Source organism: Gopherus evgoodei, chromosome 18 (genome assembly GCF_007399415.2).
Source record: "Gopherus evgoodei ecotype Sinaloan lineage chromosome 18, rGopEvg1_v1.p, whole genome shotgun sequence".
Classification (NCBI taxonomy): domain Eukaryota; kingdom Metazoa; phylum Chordata; order Testudines; family Testudinidae; genus Gopherus; species Gopherus evgoodei.
This window is the reverse complement of record NC_044339.1, coordinates 21,583,054-21,605,124: the sequence shown is the minus strand read 5'-3', so window position 1 is coordinate 21,605,124 and position 22,071 is coordinate 21,583,054. Positions and strand designations below refer to the sequence as shown.

At 46.7% G+C, this 22,071-nt stretch overlaps 1 protein-coding gene across 2 annotated transcripts in view; it reads left to right on the top strand.

Annotated features, from left to right (window-relative positions):
• Window positions 1-22,071, top strand: part of DNAJC11 (DnaJ heat shock protein family (Hsp40) member C11) — a 77,349-nt gene that overhangs the window by 20,404 nt on the left and 34,874 nt on the right. For both annotated transcript variants that reach the window (XM_030537323.1, XM_030537324.1), the window contains exons 3-4: window positions 1,336-1,409; window positions 7,795-7,896. In XM_030537323.1, the coding sequence (XP_030393183.1) occupies window positions 1,336-1,409; window positions 7,795-7,896 (176 nt within the window). The remainder of the gene's footprint in view (window positions 1-1,335; window positions 1,410-7,794; window positions 7,897-22,071) is intronic.

Genomic DNA, 22,071 nt, shown 5'->3' with positions numbered 1-22,071 from the left:
AACCCTCTTCTGACAACAAAAATTACTACATGACCCCAAAAGGGGTTGCCGAAGCCTGAGTCCACCCAAGCAGGGGGGCCGAAGCCCAAGCCCCACCACCCCGGATGGGCGAGCTGGCCAAAGCTGAAGCCCAAGGGCTTTAGCCCTGGGCAGTGGGCCTATGACCTGAGCCCAGCTGCCCAGGATTGAAGATTTCAGACTTCAGCTTCGGCCCAGGGCAGTGGGGCTTGGGCTTCGACCCGAGGCCCCAGCAAGTCTTAACACCAGCCCTGGCGTCCTCATTAAAATGGGGTTGTGACCCACTTTGGAGTCCCATTCCACAGTTTGAGAACTGCTGCTTAGGAAATAGCTTTGTTACTGAGAATGTGCTATACTTTCTGTATCAAGAGAAGGAGATGAATAAACCATAAAAGTGTGTGTCTGGACTGATTTAAAAAATCCAGACTAATACCTAATGTGTGTGCTGAAACTCAATTCAGAATGGAATTTTGTAAATTCTACTGCTGCAGTTTGATATTAGTGAAAAACCTCTCTGCCATATTTGTGTAATGGCACCAAAATGCAGCTTCTAGGCTCATTGCTGAAAAAATGGGCAGCCTGTAAAATCAGCTATGGTACAGTTCTATAGGTATATGCACCTAGTAGCAGTATTAGTCTGTTCAGAATATTTAAGTCCTACCTCATCCACATAGCTGGGATAAGACTTGTGCTTTCTGTTAGCAGTTAGTTCGTCTTAAAGCTGCTTCACCAGATGACCAGGGTGCAGGTGTTCACAGGTTTTTCTTCAGGGATGTGTTGCTGCTGGGAAAATTATTGCCATAATCTCAGCTATTTGCTTTTGCTCCATTGGGATTGTGTTTTAAAGTACTTTAAATCTTTTAGAAAAAGCAGATTCTGAAGCTCTGTGCATTGAGATTCAATGCCTGAATACGCACAAATGTGCTGTGCTCACCTGATGAAATAGGAAATGGTCCCATGGATGATAGCTAGAAGGTGTGTGTTTCATTGGTCTTAAAAAAAATATTGCTTCAGTGATTTAAAAATTGCAGATTATATTAATCTGCATGTCTTCATCAGAGTTTCTGTCCTTTATTTTTATATTTAAAGGAATGGAAATCTAGTGGATAGAGATGTTCGTGTGCCCTGTGAGTAAGTATAGACGTAGAAAATCATTTGTGGAGCAAGGGAAGACACCTTAAGGGTGTGTCTGTTTACAGCTGATCTACAGCATCTATGTTTTTATTTGAACTAGTCGTTGAAATATTTGCTGGAATTTTGAAGAAAAGACTGAAAACAGAGTTCTGTACTCTGAACATGTTTGGTTTTAACTTGCAGTGCTTAGCGATCCACAGACAAGAGCCATTTATGACATATATGGGAGGAGAGGACTGGAAATGGAAGGATGGGAGGTAAGAGAAATTCTTTACCTTATATCTCACAAAAGGGGCTAAATCCAGCCTAATTTGAAATACTTATGATGTCATAACTATCTATTTAAAGGCACTCTTGTTTAGTCATTTCTGTCTCTTTTAGAACATCATGATGGATTTTCAAGTAATGCTTGTTTCTTCTTTTTTGAAAAGGGTACAATCAATCTGACATTCAGAGAGTTCCCTAATAGAATATTACCATGAAAAGCAACATCTTTCTGAGACAAATGTGTCATTGGTGTCTTTCCAGTCTCATGCAAATGTCTTTCACCTAAAACACTTTCACACTCAGCTAGTCTGTGAGATTCAAGATTTTTTTCCCTCAGGCCTTGTCTACACCACAAAGTTGCAGCGCTGGTGAGGGAGTTATAGCGCTGCAACTTAGGAGGTGTACACATCTGCAGGGCATCACCAGCGCTGCAACTCCCTGTTTGCAGCGCTGGCCGTACACCCGTGGAAACTCGGGTGTAGAGGATCCAGCGCTGGTGATCCAGCGCTGGTCATCAGGGGTAAACACTCACCAGCGTTTTTCTTGACCTCCGTGGAATAAACAGGTATCCCAGCAAACCAGAGGAAGCCTCTCTGGTAATCAAGCAGGTCTCCTTCCCCGCAGTTTGTTCTCGCGTTCCCCGAACCCCCGTGCAAGCAGGTCTCCTTCCCAGTGGTTTTCTCCGGTGTTTTTTGAACCCCCGTGCAAGCAGATCTCCTTCCCCGCGGTGTGCTATCGCGTTCCCCGAACCCCCCCTGCAAACCGCGGGGAAGGAGATCTGCTTGCACGGGAGTTCAAAAAACACTGGAGCAAACCGCTGGGAAGGAGACCTGCTTGCACGGGGGTTTGGGGAACACCGGAGCAAACCGCTGGGAAGGAGACCTGCTTGCACGGGGGTTCGGGGAATGGAAGAACAAACCGTGGGGAAGGAGACCTGCTTCCCCGCGGTTTGCTCTCGCGTTCCCCTAACCCCCCTTGAAGCTGCCCAACAACGGTGCAGTGTGGCCACATCTAACACCACTTGCAGCGCTGGTTGCTGTAAGTGTGATCACTCTGCAGCGCTGGCCCTATACAGCTGTACTTATACAGCTGTAACAACCAGCGCTGCAAAATTGTAGATGTAGACATACCCTCAGTGAGCAGCTCTAAAGTGCTGTGAAAGAGGATTTATCCACTCCTTATCCGGCCCTTTACTAGCTTCTGCCTAGGCCCTAGGCTCAGTTGCTCACTTCAAGCTGGTTACTATGAAATCATTGACTTCTGTTCGTTGTCCCACCAGTAGTTAACAGAAGCTAGCAAAGCACTGAAATACATTATTGGTTCAGTTCCATGATGAAGCTTGGAACTTGTAGCTGAAAACTTACAGCAGTGACAGTTTGTGGCAGTAAGCCATTTTTTGGCCTCAGCATTGTGTGTCTCATTTCAGTTTTAGGAGCCAAATCTTCCCCTCTGTGGATGACTGGGACAAATCTATGCAACATGCTCAGTTATTTAAGAGATGCCAGTGAAACCATTGTAATCAGATTTATGCCAGTGTAGTGTGTCCATAAACAACATTGCACCAGTTTAGCGTTTAACATCAGACCAGACCTTGGGCACTATATAAACCTAAATGAGAGATTAATGGGACAGCTGTTGGTGCGGGAATCTCATAGCATGGCTCCATTGTAGTTTTCCATCCTTGGAGTCTGAAGGCCAAATCCCTTGCTTATTCTGCAAGTAGTGAGAGGAACAAAAACCTTTCCCCTACCCCACAAGAGCAGATGCTCTTGTGGCCTGTGGCACGAGGCAACCCAGTGTTTCCACCTCTGTCTAATGCCATGTTTCTTGCTGTATTTCAGTCTTTTTCCATGAGTGACGTTTTTTTCAATGTTTATCTTATATTACATTTTGTCCTCCTCTTGTCCTTCTTCCATTGAGTGGTGTCCAGTCAAGGGCTTTTCTAGGAAAATATATTTTTACAGTTCTACAACATGCCTAAACCACTTCAGCCTTCTTTCTCAAATCATTGTCTTTACAATGTGTTAGTTACTTTAGCCCACTAGGAGACACCAAGTATTCTCCGTGGACATCTCTGATGGAATGCGTCAAGTTTCCTGTTGTGGGCTCCTAGCATTTGCCAAGTTTCAGAAGCATGTAACTTTGTGGCTATCACAGTGACATTATATAACTTTATTGTGGTTCCCATCTTGCGTTCCAGAGTAGAGTACCGTGTTACTGTCTAAATGGAGTCTTTCGCATCCAGTCCACTCATTTCACTTACTCCAAGAATACTAATATCGAACAGTCAGAGAAAAGTAACTTAAAAGTTCTTAATTCAGATTTGCAAAGGTTAAGCAACTGGGATTGTCCACAACAAATCTCACCCTTTTGGCCTTGGCAAAGCGTATTACCTGCCAAATAACATAAGAACGGCTGTACTGGATCAGACCCAAGGTCCATCTAGCCCAGTATCCTGTCTACCAACAGTGGCCAATGCCAGGTGCCCCAGAGGGAATGAACCAAACAGGTAATGATCAAGTGATCTCTCTCTTGCCATCCAGCTCCACCCTCTGACAAACAGAGGCTAGGGACACCATTCCTATGGCCTTGGCTACACTCACACTTTACAGCGCTGCAACTGGGGTGTGAAAAAACACCCCCCTGAGCGCTGCAAGATACAGCGCTGTAAAGCGTCAGTGTAATCAGGGCAGCAGCGCTGGGAGCGCGGCTCCCAGCGCTGCACGCTACACCGGTAAGGGATGTGGTTTACATGCAGCGCTGGGAGAGCTCTCTCCCAGCGCTGCCGCTCTGACTACACTCACGGCAGCGCTTTGAAATTCCAAATGTAGCCATACCCTAAGTCTCTCTTCTACATAGTTCTGAAAGACAGATTTAATCTCCAGGTTTCTGTAAAGTGGTTTTAAAGTCAGCACCGTGTAAGTCCTTCCCATACCTCATGTTTGTTTATGACTTTACTACCAGTAGTTTTCGAAGCTGATATCTAATATCTAATGCCTCAGATTCATATGCAAGGGACCTTCTTCACAAAGTTCGGCTTGATCGTTGCCTAGTGGGTTTCCGATCAGTTTTTCAAAGTCCAGTTTAACACAGTTAATCTAGGTCAGGTAGTGGCATCCCAGGTAACTAGAGGCTGGGTGGCCACAGGAATTATACCTGTGTCAAAGTTAGACTCAGGACTCACAGTTTGTCAGACCACTCTGTTTTATTAGCACAGTGCTCTGCTAATAACATTCAGATAATGTGAGCACAATGCAAGACACAAACTATCTTATTTATACAGATAAAAGAGCGGGAATTAGACAAAGGGACAAAGAAAGCAAAACAGTAAAATTCACCTGGGGCACAACATGCATATCCTACTTCCTTACTAACTCTTATCGATCTAAGGCTAATACTTCACCAATTGCCCTTAAACGGTTCAGTTGTTCTATGTTAATGTCTGTATTCCTGACACCTGGATTGCAGCTTTCCAACAATTTTGCTTAAAGGTACAGACAGCATTTCTTTAATCCGTTCTATTTTCACAATATAATTCATTCTACTTTCACACCTGTTACATCATCCACAATCTCTTTTTTGGGTGAAGGGGTGGGAGATTGACTTCACTGATATTTCATATATTTTAATTCTCTTTCTGCCCTGTAGAGCTAAACAAATATTATAACCCTTTCTCCTGTGAAGCTGAATGTTTCATCAGCAGACGGGTTCCCCTAGACGAGTGCTATTATGCTTTTAAATATTGGAAGAAAAGGATTCTATAGGAGGGAAGGTTAGGAAAAAAATGGAGTAGGAAAGCAGAGAGAGGAGAGAACAATGTTAAGTATTCTGGATTTTTTTCTTCAACAGCAAACACATAATATTTTAACAAAGCAAGCATATGTCCCTCGCTTCTCACATTTATCTCCATAATTCTTCTTGTCCAGATCTATTCTGCCCCCAATCTCATTTACAAAACTTTTCTTAAACATTACATGAATACATTGTCTCATACTATAGAATTAGAATTTATCATCCCTATTCCACGATGAGATATCTTTGAGCTATAATGTATCTTAATTTAAACTATCTTTAGATAGGTTTTTTTCCTCAAAAAGCATTTTATCAAAAAATGCAATTTAAATAAAAACTTTTTTTTTTAATTTAAATCTTTGATTTGTATCCACCTTGCTTGAAGCCATGAACTTCCACATGATAAAATTCCAATGTAAGTGTTTAAGCACTGCATAAAACTGGGTGTTAGGCCAGTTATAGTTAGCAGTCCTGAGTCTGTTTTGAAAAGTCATAGGATTTAGCCCTGTTTCCTCTTTTAAATGAGCTCTGTGATTATCCTGAACGTAACTTCCCTTTGAAGATGAACTTCATAATGAAAAAAGGACACTTAGGCACTGATCCTGCAAACACTTACACAGGTGCTTACCCCTCTAAGCACATCAGTAGACCAGTCTCTGAGTCATCAAAATAAATATTTCATTTTGATTGTTAAGATGTGCTGTCTTCAACTAATCTGGTAGTGATAACAGGATTACATTAAAAGCAGGAAAAAGTCCTGTGGCACCTTATAGACTAACAGACATATTGGAGTATGAGCTTTCGTGGGTGAATACCCACTTCGTCGGATGCATCACCCACGAAAGCTCGTGCTTCGATATGTCTGTTAGTCTATAAGGTGCCACAGGACTCTTTCCTGCTTTTACAGATCCAGACTAACACGGCTACCCTTCTGATACAGGGTTACATTAGTTTCAAGTGTAGCTCTGGGTCTCTAAATACCTCTTGCTGCTTGTCAGTTTCCAGGTGGAGTGTAAAGTGTTGGTTTTAACCTATTGAGTTTTATGTGACATGGGGCCTCACTACTTCAGAGTTTCTTTCATGAGGTTGGTACCGCTACGTTTGTGATCAGTGGACGTGATTGAGCTGTATACTCACCCTGGGTATAAATGGAGGGGGCTACTGTCGCGACACTTTTCATGATGGCACTATGGCTTTGAAATGCTCCTCCCCCATCCCAATATGCCAGATTTATAACCCTGATGGGCACCTGGCATAGACCACTTTCTCCTAGGCATGTGAGAAAGGAATTGGTTGAAAGAGTGAGTGAGAGAGTTGTTCTGTGTGGGGTAGTTATAGGGTTATTGGTATAGTATGTGAATATCATTATATTCTGCCAGATATATTAGACTTCTTAGTCCTTGTCTTCAAAGGAACACCTTCAAAAGATGAGCCTAGGAGTTTATATTGATAACTTTCCTTTGATTAAAAATCAGAGACTCAATAAAGACACTGGATTTATGGCTCATTGCAGCTGTCTGTACCCACTGACCCTCCTTTGTTCTATAACTGCAGAAGTATTAACTTCCCACTTCCCCTTGAATGGTTCCTTGCGATATGTGTTAACTCCTAATGCTAAACAATCTATTTCATCTTGAAGTTAGCTGTGACACTCTGAAAAACAACGAGGAGGCCTTGTGGCACCTTAGGCCACGTCCAGACTAGGGTATGAAAATTGATTTTAGATACGCAATTTCAGCTACGTGAATAACGTAGCTGAAGTCGAATTTCTAAAATCGAGGTACTCACCCGTCCAGACGGCGCGGCATCGATGTCCGCGGCTCTCCATGTCGATTCCGGAACTCCGTTCGGGTTGATGGAGTTCCGGAATCGATGTAAGCGCGCTCGGGGATTGATGCATCGCGTCCAGACTAGACGCGATATATCGATCCCCGAGCAATCGATTTTAACCCACCGATGCCGCGGGTTAGTCTGGACGTGGGCTTAGAGACTAACACATTTATTTGGGCATAAGCTTTCGTGGGCTAAAACCCCATCTGATGAAGTGAGTTTTAGCCCACGAAAGCTTATGCCCAAATAAATGTGTTAGTCTCTAAGGTGCCACAAGGACTCCTCGTTGTTTTTGCGGATACAGACTAACACGGCCACCATTCTGAAACCTGTGATACTCTGAGAACCTTTCCCACAGTTGAAGAGCTCAGTGTAACTCAAAAGCTTTTCTCTTTCGCGACAGAAGATAGTCCAATTAAAATATATTACCTCAGCCACCTTGCTTCTCAGATATCTGAAATACATACATGTTTGTGTATATATATAGAGAGAGATTTTTGTTTGTTTTATATTTTTAATTGTGTAAAAAGTACTTTGGGCCAGGAATAGGTGCTTGAATAAAAACATAGTAGCTTGATTTAGCAATGGATTACAGAAAAAAAAAATCATGGTATAACATGAAAGGGGACCTTATCTAAAAAGGGAATGAAAAGCATAGAATTTTCTAAATTTCATCAGTGATTAAATTGTTTGATTGATGGCTGGATATTCTATTGCCTGTTAACCATTGTTTCTTAATTCCTTTGTGTACAGGTTGTGGAGAGGAGGCGAACTCCAGCTGAAATTAGAGAAGAATTTGAGCGTTTGCAGAGAGAGAGGGAAGAAAGGAGACTTCAGCAGCGAACTAATCCCAAGGTAAAGTAGAAAACACATCTGTTCTCAAGAATGAAACCTTAAACTGTTAGACATAATGAGGTGTTTTATGGCTAGAGGAGTGATCTGAAATTAACAGGACCATAGCTAACCACATTTATTGGGGTTTTTCCCACCCTTTTCTAATGCTGCAATATATAAGGGAAATACAGGAAAAAAAGATGTCTTATAGTAAAGTGAATTGTTTTAAAAAGTTCTCTTCTATGGAGAATTCTTTGTGCTTTCATTGGTGAGATACGTGTAGAAGTAAAAAACTTTCTTGGAACCCTGAGAGAACTTCTGAGTCCTATGCAAATATTCCAAATAAAGTGAAACTCCCTACAGTTCTGTGACAGGTTTTCCCTGTCACAGGTGTGCTAAGATACACTCAAATGCATCTTTGAAACTGAATGAAAGAACAACTGACAAATCAATTGCGTAGCAGAAATCTTCCAGTTGGAGTTTAGAGAGCAAAATAAGATAGTAAATAACAGTCAACATGGATTTGTCAAGAACAAAGCTGAATTAAGGTAGTGTGTGAATTTAAAACACAATAGGTGTTTCAGACCAACTCCATGTGTAGACATCCTTATTTCAAAATAGGAAACAGAGTAGGTTAAACTAAACAGGAGCAAAGCACTCTTACGCTGCAAAAAAAAAAAAGAAAAAAAAAAAGAAGAACTGTGTGTAGATACTGTTTAATGCATGGAAATAATCCAGTGAATGTCTAAGTGAGGAGTTACTGTAAAATGCAATACTGTTTTTTGGTTCTTTTCTGCACCTGATACTTTATATTCAACTTGTTTAATGTTTTGCACTGTTGTTTTCCTTGCCCACTTCATTCTATTATGAGTCTGGTGAATTAATTACACTATAATACACAACTCTTCTTCTGCACCAAAACTTTACTTTTCTTCACAATTCCGCACCTATCATAACACTAAAATTATCCAGAGTTCCTTCCCTAATGTTCTCCTTCTCTTATGGGTACACAATGTGGCTCACACTCATCCCTTAATGACAGCCAGCAGAACAAATGCTGTCTTCAGTATCTGGACACCTGAAGCTCATCATTACTGTCTCAGGCCATCATGGCCAAAGAGGTAGAGCAAACAGAACATTTTATTAAAAGTTTTATTTCTTTAAATATTTAAAAACAGAAGAAAATATTTATACCACCAATAAGGTGCTCGGTAACTGTCCTTTATTGTCTGGTGTCTATCGGACTTATTGCGTGATTAGAGTGGAGATCATGTAATTTAGATATAATTCACCAGCAAAGCGAGTATTGAAAGACTTGCCTGGGTCTGATTTTAAAAAAGAAGAGCACAAACAAAGAATTTTCACCTTTATAGATCTTTCTGGTGGATAACATTTCGTGAACGAGAGAGAGGGGAGCGAGAGCAGTGACAGAGTGTGAGGTTGAGTCTAGGTGCCTGTCACTTTTTGTGGTGTCATTTTCTCTCTCTTAATATAGGCGTGTGTAGAGAGAACTTGGTTTGATTTTACATTTCTCTTTCTCTAATCCATGGATTAGAATTGGCTAACCGGGGACTAGTCTTGTGTAGTTCATCAGATAGTGTAGCCTCCCACTCTATCTACCCTGATCTAATAAGTCTGCCCCAGTGATAAATATGTGTGTCGCCAGTCCCTCAGAAAGGACATTAGAGCTAAACTGTGTCTTTGAGGCTTTAACTGAAATGATATTGCAGCTTCCATTCCTTCCTCAGCTCCCTGGCTGTCGCTTTCTCTCCTTTTTCCTCTGCAGTATAGGGACAACTAAACACAGATTGTTGTAAGAGTACGAAGATTTATCTGTGGGCGCATCTCATGTTGTTGAATAGCAGTTTATGCTCTGCTCATTCCCATGGGACAAAAACAGTTTTACAGTATGTAACTTCATTTTTTCTTTTATGACAGGTTTTCCCTGTGCCACCTATGTTATCACTGGAAAAATCAAATAAAATTAATAATAAAAAATGATATCCAATATACAGGAGTCTGCAAATTATTGTCAGTCTACTGAGCAGTGTGTTTCTGTGCCACTTGCCCCACAGGCTCACTTTCCTGTTCTTCTCTTCCCCTCCTTCCTGCCTTCTGAAGAAATCTTTTTTCTTCTTGCATATGCTTTGGTTTCTACTGGAGCTTTTCTGCTAATACACAAAGGGTAAAATGGAAGAAGTCTTCCCTTCCTGGTCTTAATAAAATTACAACTTCTATATTAAAAAACACTGGGAATATCTCGTTTTAAACCATTGTTTTGGCTTTGAATCCTTAGTGAACTTGAGATGCTCTTCTGGAAAGCAGAAAGCTCTTTTGCCTCAATAGTCTCTCTCCAGCCTCAACCTGAAATATGGGACAATCAGGAGGCAGATTAGTGAAGCTCAGTGTGGCTTCAGAGGAGCCTGGCAGCAGCTGCGTTTGTTCTACCATGAATGTGGGGACCAAAGATATACTCTGAGTGGGAGCTGAGATGAAGGGGACACAGTAATCAAAGCAGACTGTGCAAAAGAACAGGAGTAACAGCCAGCGATCAGAAACAGTCCAGTTGGCTCCTTTGACCCAACCTTAATGATCTCTTACCAATGGCATTCCAACCAGAAAATGGATAAAACTAAAGGAATTGGAAACATCCTTGTTGCAAATGAGGTGGTTTGGTGCAAATGGATATTTTGAGAAGAGCATGGAAGAGACGTGGGGGAGGTGGTTATTGCCATATAATGCTTCTCTGTGACTTCAGGAATTTCACACTTTTCTGAGTGTTTCACAGTAGTTGTGAGCAATAAAAAGTAGAGCTGCAGTGTAAGCTTGAGCCTCTGTGTCCTCCGATAAAATTAGCCATCTGTGTGTTTACAGCAATTGCTTATTGGCATACTATGAAAATGTCTCTTCAGGCAGCGTTCCTGTGGAATTAAGTAGCACAGCTGTGATCATTTCATAAGAATGCAAGCTATTTTAAAATTTCTAACGTTTTATTAGTTCTATAAAATGATTCCAGCTAAATAAAGCATTTCTAACCAGAAACGTTGAGCAATACCCATATGTAGGCAGTTTCGCAGATTTTAAGTTGGGTTATTTGCTTGTAGAGTTTAGCTTTTGCTTTTTGAGATGTGCTGAAGGGTTTGGAAAGTCAGTTTCTTGATTTGAGAGGAAATACTTCACACCTGGAGAAAGCAAATCTCTTTATTTGCCTGTGTCTGAGAATGGAGATACTTTGAGGGTCATCCAGCTCCTGCCACCTTTTTCTTCACATGGGTCAACTTGCAGGAATGTTCTGCCTAGGGAATGCAACAAGAAAGAGAGGGAAGAATCTGTACTACTCTCAACCCTCTCTGAGTCGATACTTGTAGATCTGATTTTGTGCTGGATATAGTGAGAGGTCTGTGTTTTTATGTAGAGTCTTTGTAATGGGCATAATTAACATGTCTGAATAAATAAAAATTAAGCCATCTCTGTTTTCACTGCTCCTTCTTTTGCCATTCTGTGGTACTGCATCTTATGAATACCACAGCCTTCTCAGTGCTTGCAATCTGGTTCACAAGCAGAGTGCCTTTGCATTTATTTATTTATTTATTTATTATTCATGCATGCATGCCTCCGCCGGATCAAAATTTAACTTTTTCTTGAGTGCATGAGCCAGCAACTGACTCAGGTACTAATCAGATGCCCATTTCAGTTTGGTTTAAACAAAACAAATTTTGATGGGCAATTTTACAGACAAAGAAAATAATAAAATAGTTCTAAAAGGCGTACATTAATAATATGTAAAACAACTCTGACTGTCACACAGCTGAAAATTACGGAATATTGCATGATGACTCTGTCCATATCAATGTGGAAAAATACCTTTTCTTTCCGTGCCACCATCTTAGGAGAGGTACAGCAGAAAAGACATGCACTAAATTAGACCTTCCAAAGACATTGTATCTGCATTAGCTTTTAGATCTAAAATATCTCTTGGTTGCTACCACCGGTGTTACGATGTCACCAGCCATGCCATTGCTAACATTCTTGCCATCTAACCCTGCTTGGAGCCTTGTCTTCAGCAGTACTTTCTCCAAAGCTATCACCCCACCAGTGGATAACAAAATTTGGAAAATATAATGAAAAGGGACTTTTCCCAACCAGGCTATATGAGAGTGTGCTGATCAAGTTGGTAGGATACAGGTAATGCTGGTGTTTATTTTGACCACATTTCATTGTTTGACCAGTGTATCAAACAGATTTGCAAGATCTTTTATTTCCATGCTTAATATATATTTCTTTCCTTTTTTTAGACATAGATTGTGCAGCTGGGTTAATTTGTTCATTGTAATTTCATGTATTGATTATTTTAATTCTCTTTTAATCAGTATACCTAAATCTGATAGTTGAATGCTGCAGCCATTTCAAAATACTGCAGAGCACATCCTAATCGAAATCAAAGCCCCTTGATTTTATTAATCTAGTTTTAATGACCTTGCACTGTTTCCTTGTGGAATAGAGTATTATGTTTAGGGCTATTTGGCGCTTGATGTTCTGTCTTTCACGGCTTCTGTCAGTTTGTCTCTCTGACTTTGTAACACAGTGCCTGCCACCCAGATTATTATTATTCCTACCCTCACTATTTGATTGTTTCTTGATTTTCGCCTATGGCTAGCTGATCAGTGATGCACTCTCTCTTTTTTGCTTTATTCATAGAACTGGCTGCCTTCCCAGTTCAGTCTTTGTGATTCCTAGGAACAGATTACATTTTACAGGAAGACTCATTATGGAAATTATTTCTTTATAGTTGTAAAGCATATTCCTTGTAAAATTATTTAATTAAAAAGCACCACATTTTTTATAAAAAAAAAAATGTAAAAGTGAATTTCACTAAAACAAAAGCACGAAAAATAGGCATATTATACTTATGCAAAAAGCCATTTCCTTTGCAATAATTAGCAATACCAGCTAAGGAAAAGTAGAACATTACTGGTGGATATTTGTTTGGGAATAAAGCTTTCTCCTAAACTGAGTTTCTGCTTGTTGCATGACTCTGCAGCGAAGACACAATTTTTTGCTTATAATCTCAATTGTTTTCCATAAAAGTGATATCATAAGTGGATGCTGTTTGCAGTCAGAACTATTGTAAAGCTTTCATATACAGGAGCCATTGCAACACCTTAGTAGCAAGTGTGACAAAATCTTTTTAGATTATGAGCTCTTTGTCACAGGGTCCTTGGCATCTTTTGATTTGGAAAGCACTGCCCTAGCAAATTTGTAATTTCTACTGGAAATAATAATAGTAAGATATGAGAAGAGAGAAAATAAAGGAGAGCTCCTTGCAGAGGAATTCCAGAGACTGTCATCTTTCCTTTTTAGGGTATATCTACATAGCAGCTAGAAGGGTGCTTCCCTGTATGGGTGAGCAGTTGCGCTAACTTTGCTTCAGCTAGTATGCCAAAAATATCAGTCTGGCCATGGCAGCGAGGAGGGTGGCACAGGCTAGCTGCCCAAGTACAAACCCACTGGACACCCTGGGTATGTATGTGGGTGGCCCTCCCACTGCTGTGTAAAACATACCCTTAGAAACCAAGGAGCTTTGATATAAATAAATGCATTTTCTTTCAGACATCTTTCCCTGTTTACTATTTAAACAGATACTGCAACCAGGACCTCATGTTCTGTGATTCTGTGGCCGTGGAATGTACGAATCCATCCCTTGCTGCAGGATGGTGCTGTACAAGCCAATCATTCATTGAAATAAACAAAACAAAACATGTCTAGCCCTTACGATTGTAAAGGAAACTTTCAAACATCAACTGAGCCTAAACAGAAGCAGTGATGATTTCCTGAGTCTGCAGACAGCCTGAAATAATAGCTTTGAGCAAGGTGTAACCTGCCCAATTTATCTCTGTGGGGTGTTGACCTTGACATTTTCATAATTAGATTTCAAAATTAACATTGAATTCACTAATTTGTTTGTATTATGGTAGCATCTAGTGGCCTAAACTGAGATAAGGGCCTTATTGCACTGGGCGCTATACATAAACCTAAGAAGAGACTGTTCCTGTCCATAGACTTGACAGTCTAAATAAAGAAGACCAACAAAGGGTGGAGAAAGGAAGTATCAATATCCCAGTTTTAGAAGGGGAATGAGGCACAGAGAAAGGGGAAGATTTTCAGAGGCCCAAATGGAAGCTAGGTGTCCAATTCCCATTGATTTGCAATGGAATTTGTGCCTTTGAAAAATCTCCCCCAAATGACTTGCCCAAGTTGACAGAGGTCATCTGTGACAGTGCTGGGACCTGAGTTCCAGCCTCCAAGACCTTCAGCACATGGGCTTATCCTGCAAACCCAAAGTGCCTCCTGCACTTTCTCAGGTGCCAAAAAGCCCCTGTTGTCCCTGTGTCAGATGTTAAAATTTCAATTCCTCCTCCTAAAAATGTCTCTAATTCTGTTGTTTGTTTTCAATGTAAAAATTTGCAGCATACAGAAAATGATAAATTATGGGACAGCATACAAAATGGAATTTAATATCAAATTAAATAATTGGATACTGTTCTGACTATATTATTCATTTTCTTAGTTAATTCACTAAAAACCTCCAACTGTAGCTACGCTAGGGTACCACAATGCAGGGTTCTTCTTCGAGTGATTGCTCACATCCATTCCAGTTAGGTGTGCGCGCCGCGCGTGCACGTTCGTCGGAAACTTTTTTACCCTAGCAACTCCAGTGGGCCGGCAGGTCGCCCCCTAGAGTGGCGCCGCCACGGCGCTCTATATACACCCCTGCCGGCCCGCCCGCTCCTCAGTTCCTTCTTACCGCCGTGTCGGTCGTTGGAACTGTGGAGCGCGGCATAGCTGTCCTCCACGTCCCTAGCTCTCCTAGTTTTCAATCGCTTATCTCTAGTTCTATATAGTTGTTAATTAGTGTTGTTAAGTAAGTAGTTTAGTCAATAGTGTTAAATAGTTCTTGGCCGGGGGCTTAGCCCTTCCCGGCACCCGGCGCCAGGCTCATGCCTGTCTCGCCGGGCTTCAAGCAGTGTGCGGCCTGCAAGAAGCCCATGCCCACCAGCGATCCCCACGAAGCGTGCCTGAAGTGCCTCGGGGAATCGCACAGGTCTGACAAGTGCCGCATCTGTAAGGCTTTCAAGCCGAGGACAAAAAAGGAGAGAGATCAGAGGCTCCGAACTCTCCTAATGGAGGCGGCACTTGACCCGTCGACTTCGCGGACCGTGGTCTCGGCACCGGCACCGGATCGCTCCGGCACCGAGAAGACTCCTCGGCACCGACCTTCTCCGGCACCGGAATCACAGCCTAGGCCGTCGAAGTCTGCTACTCCGGCCAGGCAGACCCGGCTTGAGCGCCCGGCCTCGACATCGGCCGCGGCACCGCCGGCACCGTCAGCACCGTTGACTCCGGGCCCGGCGGGTCCGTTGAGTCCGGTGCCGCCGAGCTCCCCCATGAGATCTGGGGTTGAGATAGTGGTCCCATCAACACCGGAGACCTTCACCTCGGCTCGGGACCTTATTGCCCTGACGGAGCCCACTCGGCTGCCACCCCCGGTACCTCCGGTGCGGGTCGTGTCCAGGGGCAAGCCCATGATGTCGGCGCCGCCCAGAGACAGTCCTTCGCCATCTAGGTCCCGACGTCTTGGGCGCTCCAGATCCCGACGCCGCTCGCAGTCCCGGCACCGCTCCCCTCAGCGGCACCGGTCGCACTCGCGGCAACGGTCGACCTCCAGACGGTCGCGGTCAAGCTCCAGTCGGCGTCACCGGCACCGCGACTCCAGGAGCAGGTCCCATCGCTACTCGCCGCACCGGTCGACCTCCCGGCACCGAGCTGGTGGCAGGTCCCGGTCTCGGTCGACCTCCCGGCGCCGAGCCGGTGGTAGGTCCCGGTCGACCTCCCGGCACCGAGATGGTGGCAGGTCTCGGTCTCGGTCGACCTCCCGGCGCCGAGCCGGTGGTAGGTCCCGGTCGACATCCCGGCACCGAGATGGTGGCAGGTCCCGGTCTCGGTCGACCTCCCGGCGCCGTGCCGGTGGTAGGTCCCGGTCGACCTCCCGGCACCGAGCCGGTGGCAGGTCCCGCTACCGAAGCGACACCCGGTACCGATCAGGATCCCGGCACCGTGACAGATCCAGGTCCCGGTCCCGATCCCGGCACCGATACGACTCCCGGCACCGGTACCCGGCACCGAGACGATCCTCCGTGCCGGCCCGCGCCGGCCCGTACCATCCGGGGGCGGCCCCGCCGTGGCCCTCGAGACAGCCGTCCGTATCTTCGCAGGCGGACAGTGCGTATGCGCTCGGCACCGACCGGCAGGCGGCGCTCTTCGGGGATCCGCCGCTGGAAGACCAAGGCCCACCACAGTGGGGATTCTGGACACCCTGGGCATACCATCAGGCCCAGGGCCCCCAGCAGCTCCCTCCCACACCGGCGAATGCGGAGCGTAGGGCCCCTGAAGCCTCCTTGTCTCGCCCCCCTCCCTCCCCGGAGGCGGAGGAAGGGTCCAAACAGCAGGACTCCGCTGTGGCTCCGGAGGTAGAGGCGAGGGCTGAGGAAGACCCTCAGTTGGACACTATCGTGCCTGGGGTCTCCTCATCCTCCTCCCCGGATGAGGCGGTGGCGGGTACCTCCTCCAACAGTCCCCCCCCGCTGGATCTCAGGGCGCACCAGGACCTCCTCAGGCGGTTGGCCCAAAACCTGAGTCTGCAGGCAGAGGAGGTCTCGGAGATAGAGGACCCGATTGTTACCATCCTCTCTTCGGATGCTCCCACCAGGGTCGCCCTGCCCTTTGTACGGACCATTCAGGCCAATGCCAATACTATCTGGCAGTCCCCGGCCTCCATCCCTCCGACAGCGAAAGGAGTCGAGAGAAAGTACATGGCCCCTTCCAAGGGGTATGAATACTTGCACGTTCACCCGACTCCCGGTTCACTGGTGGTGCAGTCGGTGAACGATAGGGAGCGTCACGGCCAGGAGGCTCCGGCCCCCAAATCCAGAGAGGCCAGGCGCATGGACCTCCTTGGCCGTAAGGTATATTCGGCTGGGGCCCTGCAGCTCAGGGTCTCTAATCAGCAGGCCCTGCTGAGCAGGTACGCTTTTAACTCCTGGGTGGCAGTGGACAAATTTAAAGAGCTGCTGCCACAGGATGCTCGCCAGGAGTTTACGGCCATCCTGGACGAGGGCAAAAAGGTCGCGCGCACGGCCTTACAAGCATCCTTGGACGCTGCGGACTCGGCTGCCCGTACCCTCGCGTCGGGAGTTACGATGCGTCGCATCTCCTGGCTGCAGGTTTCCGGCCTTCCGCCAGAGCTCCAGCACACGATACAGGACCTTCCTTTCGAAGGCCAGGGCCTGTTTTCGGAAAAGACAGACCCCAGACTCAAGAGTCTGAAGGACAACCGGGTCATTGCGCGGTCCCTCGGGATGCACACCCCCGTGACGCAGCGTAGACCCTTTAGGCCACAGCAGCAGCCGTACCGTAGGCCGTTTTCCCAGTTCCGCCAGCGGCAGGACCCTTACAGGCGCCGCGGCAGGAACGGCAGGCGCAGGCAGTCTGGGAACCAAGGGGGGCAGAACCAAGGCTCCTCGAAACCCCCGCCTGGTCCTAAGCCTTCATTTTGAAGGTGCGCCCGAGGGCGCTGTAGCAGTTTCCCCTATGGATCCTTTCCCCCCGTTTTCAAACCGCCTTTCGTTTTTCCTCCCGGCGTGGTCCCAAATAACATCGGACCGCTGGGTCTTAAACCTGGTGCAGACGGGATACCGCCTGCAGTTTGTTTCGTTTCCTCCTTCCCGCCCTCCTTCCTCGTCCCTCTTCAGGGACCCCTCTCACGAGCAATTCCTTCGACAGGAGGTGCAGACGCTCCTCAGCAAAGGAGCCATAGAGGCGGTTCCGGAAAACGAGAAAGGCAAGGGGTTTTATTCCCGCTACTTTCTGATCCCCAAGGCCAAGGGGGGCCTCAGGCCTATCCTCGACCTGCGAGAACTCAACAAATACCTCGTGAAGTTGAAGTTCCGCATGGTATCCCTGGGGACCATTATTCCATCCCTGGATCCGGGAGACTGGTACGCCGCCCTCGACATGCAGGACGCGTATTTTCATATTGCCATTTGGCCGCGCCACAGACGCTTTCTCCGCTTCGTTGTGGGGGCTCTTCATTATCAGTTTGCAGTCCTCCCTTTCGGCCTGTCCACGGCCCCAAGGGTGTTTACAAAATGCATGGCAGTTGTCGTGGCGCATCTTCGACGCAACCGTGTCCACGTGTTCCCTTATCTGGACGACTGGTTGATTCGGGGCACGTCGGAGCAGCAGGTCAGCAGCCATGTCCGCCTGATCACCGCCGTATTTGCAAGTCTGGGCCTCTTGATAAACACAGACAAATCCACTCTGAGGCCCACGCAAAAGGTGGAATTTATCGGGGCGGTCTTGGACGCCACGATGGGCAGGGCCTCGCTGCCTCTGCAACGGTTCCAGACCATGGCGGCGATCGTTCAGCGTTTGCGGTCAGCCCCGTTGACGTCAGTAAGGACATGTCTAACCCTGTTAGGCCACATGGCAGCGTGCACTTTTGTGACCGGCTACGCTCGGCTCCACATGAGGCCTCTCCAGCTGTGGCTTATCAGCCGTTACAGGCCGCAAAGGCAACCTTTAGACATGTTAGTCACAATCCCCCAGAAGGTCTTGGACTCTCTCGGCTGGTGGTTGGACCAGTCCGTGTTATGTGCGGGTCTTCCCTTTCACCCCTCTCAGCCATCGGTATCCCTGACAACGGATGCCTCAGATCTGGGCTGGGGGGGCCCACCTGGGGACCCTGCGGACACAGGGCCTGTGGTCCCAGGAGGAGGTGGGGCTCCACATCAACATACGGGAGTTGAGAGCGGTCCGCCTTGCTTGTCAAGCGTTTTGTCATCAACTTCAGGGTCGTTGTGTCGCCGTGTTTACGGACAACACGACGACGATGTACTATATCAACAAGCAGGGCGGCACCAGGTCCTCCTCCCTGTGCCACGAGGCGATACGTCTCTGGGACTTTTGCGTAGCCCGCTCCGTTCACCTCAGGGCTTCCTTCCTCCCTCGAGTACGGAACACTCTGGCAGATCGACTGAGCAGATCCTTCCTGTCGCACGAGTGGTCCCTTCGCCCGGATGTCGCTCTCTCCATTTTCCGGAGGTGGGGTTATCCCCGGGTGGACCTCTTTGCGTCCAGGGGGAACAGGAAGTGCCCAGCATTCTGCTCCTTTCAGGGCAGGGAACCGGGGTCGATAGGGGACGCCTTCCTCATCCGGTGGTCGACCCACCTGTACTATGCATTTCCCCCGTTCCCTCTAGTCCACAAGGTCCTCCTGAAGGTGCGCAGGGACAAGGCGCTCGTGATCATGGTAGCCCCGGCGTGGCCCAGGCAGCACTGGTACACCATGCTGCTGGACTTGGCCATAGCCGACCCAGTTCCCCTGCCCCTTCATCCGGACCTGATTACCCAGGACCACGGGACCCTTTGTCACCCAGACCTGCAGTCGCTGCACCTAGCGGCGTGGCTCCTGCGTGGCTGACTGGCCCAGAGCTGCGATGCTCCACGCCTGTGAGAGAGGTGCTCTTGAGCAGCAGGAAACCGTCCACAAGAGCCACGTATTCAGCGAAATGGAAGCGCTTCTCCTGTTGGTGCGTAGAGAGAAATCTCCGCCCTATGGAAGTTTCGGTTTCCGAAATATTAGACTACGTTTTGTCCCTCAAGGGGCAAGGTCTGGCCTTATCGTCGTTGCGAGTCCACCTAGCTGCTATCTCCACCTTTCACCCGGGTGCGGACGGTCGCTCCGTTTTTTCCCACCCGACGGTGTCGAGATTCCTTAAAGGGCTGGAACGTTTATTCCCTAACGTCCGTCCCCCTGCTCCCACCTGGGATCTTAACCTGGTGTTGTCCCGACTCATGGGGCCCCCCTTTGAGCCGTTAGCTACTTGCTCCCTGCTCTACCTCTCTTGGAAAACTGCCTTTCTAGTGGCTGTCACCTCAGCTAGACGGGTGTCGGAGCTCCGAGCTCTTGTGGTAGACCCCCCATATACGGTCTTCCACAAGGACAAGGTGCAGCTGAGACCACACCCTGCTTTTCTGCCCAAGGTGGTCTCAGCCTTCCATGTCAACCAAGAGATTTTCCTTCCGGTTTTTTTCCCAAAACCTCACTCCTCAGGCAGGGAGCAGCAGCTCCACTCGCTGGATGTCCGTAGGGCTCTCGCGTTCTACATAGACAGGACTAAGCCCTTCCGAAAATCCCCCCAGCTTTTCGTGGCGGTAGCAGATCGTATGAAAGGTCTTCCTATCTCCTCCCAGAGGATATCCTCTTGGGTTACGTCCTGTATCAGGACTTGTTATGACTTGGCCCATGTCCCTGCGGGCCGTGTGACTGCGCATTCTACCAGGGCGCAGGCGTCATCGCTGGCTTTCCTAGCCCGTGTGCCCATCCAGGAAATCTGTCGGGCAGCGACCTGGTCATCGGTCCACACTTTTGCTTCCCACTACGCCCTGGTCCAGCAGTCGAGGGAGGATGCGGCCTTCGGAACTGCGGTGCTCCGGGCCGCGACTTCTCACTCCGACCCCACCGCCTAGGTATGGCTTGGGAGTCACCTAACTGGAATGGATGTGAGCAATCACTCGAAGAAGAAAAGACGGTTACTCACCTTTGTAACTGTTGTTCTTCGAGATGTGTTGCTCACATCCATTCCACACCCGCCCTCCTTCCCCACTGTCGGAGTAGCCGGCAAGAAGGAACTGAGGAGCGGGCGGGCCGGCAGGGGTGTATATAGAGCGCCGTGGCGGCGCCACTCTAGGGGGCGACCTGCCGGCCCACTGGAGTTGCTAGGGTAAAAAAGTTTCCGACGAACGTGCACGCGCGGCGCGCACACCTAACTGGAATGGATGTGAGCAACACATCTCGAAGAACAACAGTTACAAAGGTGAGTAACCGTCTTGTCCTGCTGCAGAATGAAGATCAATCTTGCTACAGAGTGTATGGGGTCTTGAGAATAGCTGGGAATCCCAAGTGTGACCCCGGTGAAATCCCATCAGCCCCATAGGGGAGGGATCATAGAGTATGACAGATATATTTTTAATCCCCTCTTTATATGCTTTTAATGTATTCTGTACTGTAGGGGCATTAAGTGGATGGGAGATGTCTCTGTCCCCATTGGTTGGTGAGAAGGACATCTGAGCACTGTGTTCAGTCAATCCATAAGGTCTCTATCAGCCGAAAGTCAGCTGCATGCTCCTCTACCCCAGTGCATTAATCAGCCCAACACTAGGCATCAAAAACACTCCCAGCTGATTCAGAAGACCAGGGTAATTTAAATTAATCCTGCTGGTTTTGTTCTGTTGTATACACTTGGAAATTGATATATTTAAATTAATTATACCCACTCTAGGAAGGAGAAGAGGTAAAACTTCCATCTGGTGTCATGACTTAGAGGATGTTTATCTGCATCACACAGACTCTCCAAGTAAGAGAGAGAGACAATGAGAAGTGGGACAGTTCTGTACATCTTTCTGGGTTTCCACTAGCAGAGTGTTGAGTATAATTTAAAACTATTCCTTTGGCTTTGCTGAAATGAGAGTTCTCAGGCACATGACCCCTTGCTGGGCTTATCTAAAAGGGAGGCTGCATCTGATGGAATGCCCTGCCAAGTCATGACAAAGGTTCTGATTTTAGGTATCTATATTTTTAAATTCTGAGATGACCTAATCCTGTCTAACTGGGAACAAGCAGCATGAACCTTTTCAGTGTAGTAATATGTCATCCACATTATATTGGAGGATATGTCACAGTTTTCATCACAAACCTGTTGTTGTGGGTTATGACTTGGCCATAAATATTCAATACCATTAGAAACCTGATGGGTAAGGTTTCCATTTGGGAGCAATTTCATGGTCTTAATTTGATTCTAAGAGTTCCTCCCTGCAGTCTCCCTCTATTAAATGCTTCCAGCACAGTTTGGAGTACCTGGTTTTATCTAAACTGTGGGTGAAAGGTTCTTGACTTGCCCACACAGTATGACCCCAGGAAGAGGGAAAGCAGCGGAATGGTTATAAATGGGTTTAGAAAGTACCCTGTATTCTGTAATATGCTTACGACCAGCTTTTCCAAAGCTCTGTCCTGAGTTCTCAGCCCCAGGATATGGTGAGGAGTATTGTGCTGGCTCCAACACTCAGTATATGGGGCTT